The sequence below is a fragment of the Cucumis sativus genome, chromosome 3, assembly GCF_000004075.3.
Source record: "Cucumis sativus cultivar 9930 chromosome 3, Cucumber_9930_V3, whole genome shotgun sequence".
Lineage (NCBI taxonomy): Eukaryota > Viridiplantae > Streptophyta > Magnoliopsida > Cucurbitales > Cucurbitaceae > Cucumis > Cucumis sativus.
Window position 1 is genome coordinate 17,213,283 of NC_026657.2, and position 7,954 is coordinate 17,221,236.

Consider the following 7,954-nt stretch of genomic DNA (forward strand, 5'->3'; position numbering starts at 1 on the left):
CTAATCCACACTGTATAAATAATAATTTTTTATTCAAAATACAAAAAATAACATTTTGAAAATAAGAAAAATAATAAATAATATAAAATTTTATCAAAATATTTATGAGAATAATTATAATTAATAGTCATTTTAGAAATAATAATTAAAGATATAACAACATTTAGAAAAAAAATGTAAATATAGTTAAACTATCGCTGATAGATTTGTATCGTTGATAGATTAGTACGGTCAATTAGTGATATACGAATGTTTACGACATGGTTTATCGATAATAGACTTCTATAATTCGATAAATTTTGCTATATTTATAAATATTTTAAAATATTGCAATATAGTTAATTATTTAGTTAATTATTTTGAATGGAATGGCTAATGTAAACAAATCTTTCAAACCAAAAAGAGTTTAAACTTGCCAATTCCAAGAATACCCTTTCCGGATTTGAAATTTGTGCGTGGTTACTTAAATACGTTCTTCTTACTCAGTTTGCCGATTTCTTCTTCCTCTCCGGCGAACAAGACCCGAGAATTGAGATCTTAACAATGGCGTCACAAGGCTCTGTGATTTCTGTATTCTCTATTTCCTTGCCATCACTGAACGGTTCATCGGCCTCGGTGTCTCCGACATCGCGGTCGTCACTGTTTTCCGGCTTTTGTTTCCGCAAACACCAATTACCGCTCCAATTCACTGCTTAGAGAATTTAATTGCACATATTGCTCCTTGAAGTGGAAAAAACGATTCCCCTTTCTCCTCTTGATTTTCTAATTGTAAGCCCTCTCTCTCTCTTAGTTTTTTCTTTAATTTCTTACATTAATTTTGTACATTCTTGTAATTGCTATCATTTATCTTAGTGATGAAATTAGACTAAACCCTATAATGTCTTTGTTGAATCATCGAGACTTGTTGCCTTTCATCGAATTTTCATGTTTAATTGGCGATAATGAAAGGCTTTTTCTTTGTTTAGTTAGAATAATTCCTATTACTTAGGGATATTGTTGTTTGATTTCATTTTTCCGTTTCCACTTGCTGGTTTGTAGCTAAAGTGGGTTTCTATTTTAGTTTATTTTTGTTCACTTATTTACCTGTTTTGATGAGTAATATGAAGTGAAATGTGCAAATCATTTGTGTGCTTTCAATCTCAACATTCTGGTATCAGAGCAAGGTTGGGTATTGTGTGGAGCAGCAGTCTTTAAGATTTTTGCAGCAGCAAAAGAAAAATGACTACGGAAAAGAATGAAGGAAGTTTTATACAACAAGCCATTCCACGCTTTGATGGTCACTATGATCACTGGAGCATTGGGAGTTGGTAGAACCTGGATATGTTGAACCAGCTAGCGAGTCATTGCAGACAAATGCTCAACAGAAGAAAAATGATGAAATGAAGCTGAAGGACTTGAAAGTGAAAATTTATCTTTTCCAAGCCATTGATCGCACAATTCTGAAGACCATTCTCAAGAAAAATACTGCAAAAGAAATATGGGATGCTATGAAGAAAAAGTATGAAGGAAATGCAAGAGTCAGGCGGTCTTATCTTCAAGCTCTTTGTAGAGAATTTGAAATTCTTGAGATGAAGTCTGGTGAAGGGGTGACAGAGTACTTCTCCAGAGTCATGATTGTGGCAAATAAGATGCGAACTTATGGTGAAGATATGCAAGATGTAAAAGTAGTTGAAAAAATCCTACGCTCCTTGACTGACAACTTTAATTATATTGTTTCTTCTATTGAAGAGTCAAAAGATCCCAACACTCTCACTATTGATGAATTACAAAGTTCTTTAATAGTACATGAACAAAAGTTTCAACGACGAGGTGGGGAGGAGCAAGCCTTGAAAGTGACAAATGATGAAGGAAGAGGTCGTGGTAGTGGCAGCTATAGAGGAAGAGGTCGGGGAACTTTCAACAAAGCCAATGTGCAGTGTTTTCGATGCCAAAAATTTGGATATTTTCAATATGAATGTTCTGAAAACAAAGAAGCAAACTATGCTGAATTTGATGAGGAAGAAGAAATGTTTTTGATGTCTTATGAGGAAAAACATGGAGTTCAAAGAGAAGATACATGGATTCTTGATTTTGGGTGTTCAAATCATATGTGTGGTGATCGATCAATGTTTAGTGATCTCAATGAAGATTTTCGACATTCAGTGAAATTGGGAAACAACACTAGAATGAATGTCATGGGCAAAGGAAATGTAAAGTTGCTCATAAATGGAGTTAATCACGTTGTTGCTGAGGTATATTACATTCCAGATTTAAGTAGCAACCTATTGAGCATAGGACAATTGCAAGAAAAAGGAATGTCGATTTTGATCAAGCGAGGAGAGTGCAAAATATTTCATCCAAAGATGGATTTGATTATTCAGATCAAGATGAGCAACAGTAGGATGTTTACTTTGCAAGCTCAAACTCAAATATCTTGGGGAATTGACAAAAATAGGCCAAAAATGGGGCAGATAAAGACTTTTAGGATTGATTGTAAAAAGGTTGACATTTAGGACAAATTGGAGGTGAAATGACGAAAATACCCTCATTTAATTTCAATTCACATTTAATTTCCTCCTTCCTCTTTTCTTCTTTTTACTTTTCTTCAACCCAAAAACAGAGAAGGCAGTTCAAAAAAAAAAAAAATGTAAACCTCCCGCATTTGAACTCTCCCGCCTCTGCAGTTACCACCTTCAACTTTGTGCCTTCGGTGAACGTTTTTCTCTTCCGTCCATTTCTTCTCCACTTCCATCCATTTCTTCTCCACGACTCTCCACTATATTTTCCGATTTCAACTTTTTCACCGAACGCCTCCATTTCTTCTGCACGAGTCTCTGTTTTAGTTTCAACTTCAACTTCGGTGAACGCTTCTCCACTTCCATCCATTTCGATTTCAGCTTTGTTTTCACCGGACCTCTCCATTTCTTCTCCACCCCTCTACGTTGGCAGTGCCATATCCATCCTCTTTGAAGTCAAGTGAGTAATAAAATCTCAGTTTTTTTTTTAAAGTTAGTCTGTTGAAGATATGTTTATCTATTATTAGAGTATCCATCTTGTTTGTTTAAGTTGTCTGTTGAGATATGATGTTTTGGGCACATTTTAGTTATATCATTAAATTTGTAGAGAAGAAATGCATGTCGTATGCACACAGACATAGAGAACCGTGGGAGCCATTATGTTTTTAGGAAGAAATACGATTTCCTTTGCAATGTACTGTAATAATAGATAATTGGGTTAAGAATGTATTATATATGTGCATGCTACAAATATATGTATATATACATACCTTGGAGTTTAGAACATGAATTCCAACATATTTGGTATCCCATCTAAACTCTGCAAAGCTACCAGTACAACAATGTTGAACAATGTTGAAAGACATTATCATAAGCTGCATTGTTGTTCTCTACTTTGTTAATGTTTTTAGTGATGTAGTTCCAATAGAATACAATCTTTGTTGCCTTGTATAACCAAGAAGCTCCCCATATTAATTTGTCCTATGTCAAACCAATTTATTTAAGATTCATATGTTAGAGAAAATTTGAAGACAAATGATTCAATTAGTTTTGTTCTTAAACATACATGTAGGCTTTCCTCCTCTATTAATCATTTTAGTAAAGGTGTTACAATATATGTTTAGCCGTGCATGCAATTTTGTTTAGTAATCTAATTTGGTTTATTGGCCTTTACTTGACCAAAATTTGAGTAGAAGTCCCAAGATGAGAGTGTTACCCTTCCTAAATCGTTTAGAATGCATGTTTAACTAGTTTACTGGGTGTTAAGGGTTTAGGGTTAGCAATTTTATTAGACTTAGCAAGTAATAGCTTCGAAATTTTCTATCTCGCACCTATCAACACCTATCTCGCACCTTTCGAAATTTGAGTAGAAGTACCAAGATGAGAGTGTTAACCTTCCTAAACCGTTTAGAATGCATGTTTAGCTAGTTTACTGGGTGTTAAGACGTTAGGGTTAGCAATTTTATTAGACTTAGCAAGTAATAGACTTGAATTTTTCCATCTCGCACCTATCACCACCTATCTCGCACCTTCCAAAATTTGAGTAGAAGTCCCAAGATGAGAGTGTTAACCTTCCTAAACCGTTTAGAATGCATGTTTAGCTAGTTTACTGGGAGTTAAGGCTTTAGGGTTAGCAATTTTATTAGGCTTAGCAAGTAATAACCTTGAATTTTCCATCTCGCACCTATCAGCAACTATCTCGCACCTTCCAAAATTTGAGTAGAAGTCCCAAGATGAGAGTGTTAACCTTCCTAAACCGTTTAGAATGCATGTTTAGCTAGTTTACTAGGAGTTAAGGCTTTAGGGTTAGCAATTTTATTAGACTTAGCAAGTAATAGCCTTGAATTTTTCCATTTCGCACCTATCAGCACCTATCTCGCACCTTCCAAAATTTGAGTAGAAGTCCCAAGATGAGAGTGTTAACCTTCCTAAACCGTGTAGAATGCATGTTTAGCTATTTTACTAGATGTTAAGGCTTTAGGGTTAGCAATTTTATTAGACTTAGCAAGTAATAGCCTTGAATTTTTCCATTTCGCACCTTCCAAAATTTGAGTAGAAGTCCCAAGATGAGAGTGTTAACCTTCCTAAACCGTGTAGAATGCATGTTTAGCTATTTTATTGGATGTTAAGGCTTTAGGGTTAGCAATTTTATTAGACTTAGCAACTTTGCCTTCAATTTTTCTATCTCACACCTATCAACACCTATCTCGCACCTACCAAAATTTGAGTAGAAGTCTCAAGATGAGAGTGCATTCATGTTTAGTAAGTCTCTTATGCAATTATATTTAATTAGTTTTTTTTATGCAGGTTTTATTATGGCTTCGACATTAACTAACGGTCCCATGTACAAGATTGACCCTGCTCATCATTTTCAGTCTATAGTAAGCAGTTTATCTCATTTAGAAAACAGTACGCGTAAAATAAAGGCTAAATTGAAACCGGATCCATTAACCTTATTTAGAAATACAAAGTTTGGCCACTTTTTGGATCTTAATATAGTCTTTAATGGGCCGCTCATCCACTACTTATTGTTAAGGGAGGTGGAAGATGAAAGGGTTGATCATATCAGTTTCAAGATAGGGGAAGTTGTGTGCAGTTTTGGTAGGAGAGAGTTTAATATGATGACGGGTCTATGGAGTTCTCAACCAGAGCCTATTGAATTGGTTGGGAATAGTAGGTTGTTGGAGAAGTTCTTCGAACAAAAAAAGTGTATTTATATAAGTGACTTAGAGGACACATTTGTGGAATACGAGGGGGATGACGATGACGATGACATAGTTAAATTAGCTCTAGTGTACTTTATAGAGCTGTCATTGTTAGGAAAAGATAGGCGGACGAAAGTGGACCGAACTTTATTTAGGATTGCAGATGATTGGACCACATTTAACAATTACGATTGGGGAGGTTTGGTTTTTGGACGTACAATTTCTGCCTTAAAACGAGCCTTGGACATGCAACATGCCAAGGGAAAGAATAAATCAACTAAGACAAAATATACTGTCATGGGATTTCCGCAAGCGTTACAGGTATGTTACTTTACTTCCTATGCACATATTTATATATACATATATCTTGGGATACTTGCTAAACTTGTTTTGTCGAACATGGAATAGGTTTGGGCATATGAGTCTATACCAACCATCACTGAATGTGGTGTACATAAAGTAAGCAACGATGCAATACCACGAATGTTGAGGTGGGTGTGCGAACTATCACCAAAGTCTCATGTCCTACAGAGCCAAGTGTTTGACTCGCCAATGGTAAGTATCAACAAACAGTAACTTACCAAATGCATGACTTTGTTCCTTTATGTTTTGACTAACTAACTACATTTCCACTTTGTAGTTCATAATTAACGTGGTAATTGAGATGATGCCTGAAGAGGAGGAGCATCTAAGAATGTCTTCAGAGGAACTTGTTGAGAAATCCCATCCATCTAACACCGTTTCTGAGAAGAATGGTGATTCAAAACGACCAGGAGAAGCTAGTAATGATGACAATGACTGCAAAAAGAGTAAGAAAAAGAAGAAGTGGAAGTCTAAGATGAAAGAAGTTGTTCGAAAACTCAAATATCGAGTAGCGGTTCTCGAGAATGAACGTGGAAGCCTAAAATCAACGCTGTCGACTATATTGAAACACCTTGAAGTTCAAAAAAAGGTTAGGAATCAAAGTTTGTTTAACATTTTCAAAGTTTGTTTAACATTTTCAAAGTGTTCCTTACCAATACATTTTGACATTTCCAAAGGGTGAAGAAGGAGACTGCACGGGAGTTGAAGGTCATGATGCCCAGACCGAAGATGTTGACAAACCCGGTACACCTTCTTGGTTGTGGATGCCAAAGGAGGATGACACAAGTGATGTGGTGAAACACGTTGAACTTCAAAAAAAGGTTAGGAATCAAAGTTGTGTAATGGGGTGAAAATCATCCTTACTAATGCTTTATCCTTAGTAATTCATTTTGACCTTCCATAGGGTGTCGAAGCAAACCGCACGGAGGATGACACAATGGACGAGTTGGATAAGAAGGTTCATATTGATTTGGAGGAGCCAATAGACGTCGTTGACAATTTCAACGAGGAAATTGGAGTAAAATGTCTTACCTATTTTGATTCAGACGTCATGGAAATAGAACCATTATCCACTAAACGACCACACGTTCGACCCGCACGTAGCAAGCGTGCAAGTCACTTGTCAACCCCCTTCACAGCTTTAGTTAAACGGTCTACAAAATCAACCACCACCACCTCTCAGTCTCAACCATCCGTCTATGGTCCTATGCACAAGATACCTGACACCCATTTAGATCGACTCAGAGCTTGGATCACAGACAAGCGTACAAAAGATGAGGTGCGTGAAACTTTTCACGGGAAAAAATCGAAGGAATTTTTTCAGAGACTTGTTCATGTGTCGTCGGTGGTTGGCGGATGAGGTAAGGACTTTTCTTATTATTTCTTATTTACAGTTTTAGAGCACTTAGTAAAACCATGTTTGTTAACTAAAAATAGTATGTTCAAGAAGTTGGTTTGATCGCATAACCGAATTATATGTTTTCTTTTGTTTCTATTAGCATTTGGATGCACTCTTTCTTCTCATTCGCTTCAACATTAAGTCAGCCATGATACCTTCTGCTCAAAATTTCACAACTGTAGACACACTCTTCATGGTTTGTATTCGCAACCATACTTGATGTACTGAATTTGCTTTTGATATTTGTCTTATTGTCTTATTGTATTTGATATATATGCATGTGTGTTTTTTTTCCTTCCAGCGACTATTAGTTGCGAAGTGGCCTGAATACCAAGAATGTATTAAAGAGAATCGACCATTTCACTTGAAGGAGGAGTATCGATTGGTTGACTATGTTGTCGGATCAAAACAAGACTTTCAAGATCCTTGGGCGAATGTTGATTACATTTACTCTCCATTCAATATCCATGGCAATCATTGGATTCTATTATGCTTGGACTTGGTACGTTGTCAAGTTAAGGTATGGGATTCGCTTCCGTCGCTTACGAGTGCCGAAGATATGAGAAGCATATTAATGTCAATTCGAGAGATGGTGCCAAATTTGCTCGATACTACTGGATTCTTTGTTAGGAGAGGCGGATCATCAACACACAAGGAACCTTGGCCACTTGTCATTGTTGACTCCATTCCACTACAACGCAACAATAGTGATTGTGGTGTATTTACAATTAAGTATTTCGAATATGAAGCTTCTGGTTTAGATGTAGCTACATTATGTCAAGAAAACATGTCATATTTTAGAAAACAATTGGCATTTCAATTATGGACCAACAATCCCATGTATTGACTTTTAGTTCCAACTTTTGAAGGAATGGTATATGTTCCAAACTATGAACATAAATGGTTTTATATAATGGAATGAATACCATTGTTGTTTTATGGTATGAAATTTTTATTTCATTCTCTTGGGAAAATTGTAAAGTGTGCAGAAC

The 7,954-nt window shown here is 36.0% G+C and overlaps 2 protein-coding genes across 2 annotated transcripts; both read left to right on the forward strand.

The window, feature by feature from the left end:
* Window positions 1–470: 470 nt before the first annotated feature.
* Window positions 471–2,665, forward strand: LOC105435094. Its single transcript, XM_031881783.1, has 2 exons — window positions 471–768; window positions 1,158–2,665. The coding sequence occupies exon 2, from the start codon at window positions 1,380–1,382 to the stop codon at window positions 2,490–2,492; it is 1,113 nt and encodes a 370-aa protein (XP_031737643.1). The 5' UTR covers window positions 471–768; window positions 1,158–1,379; the 3' UTR covers window positions 2,493–2,665.
* On the forward strand, window positions 2,506–7,309 carry LOC116402483. Its single transcript, XM_031881782.1, has 8 exons — window positions 2,506–2,955; window positions 4,803–5,521; window positions 5,609–5,755; window positions 5,841–6,152; window positions 6,241–6,384; window positions 6,468–6,924; window positions 7,063–7,158; window positions 7,264–7,309. Exons 2-6 carry the CDS (start codon window positions 4,811–4,813, stop codon window positions 6,921–6,923), a joined length of 1,770 nt encoding a protein of 589 aa, XP_031737642.1. The 5' UTR covers window positions 2,506–2,955; window positions 4,803–4,810; the 3' UTR covers window position 6,924; window positions 7,063–7,158; window positions 7,264–7,309.
* The last annotated feature ends 645 nt before the right edge of the window (window positions 7,310–7,954 follow it).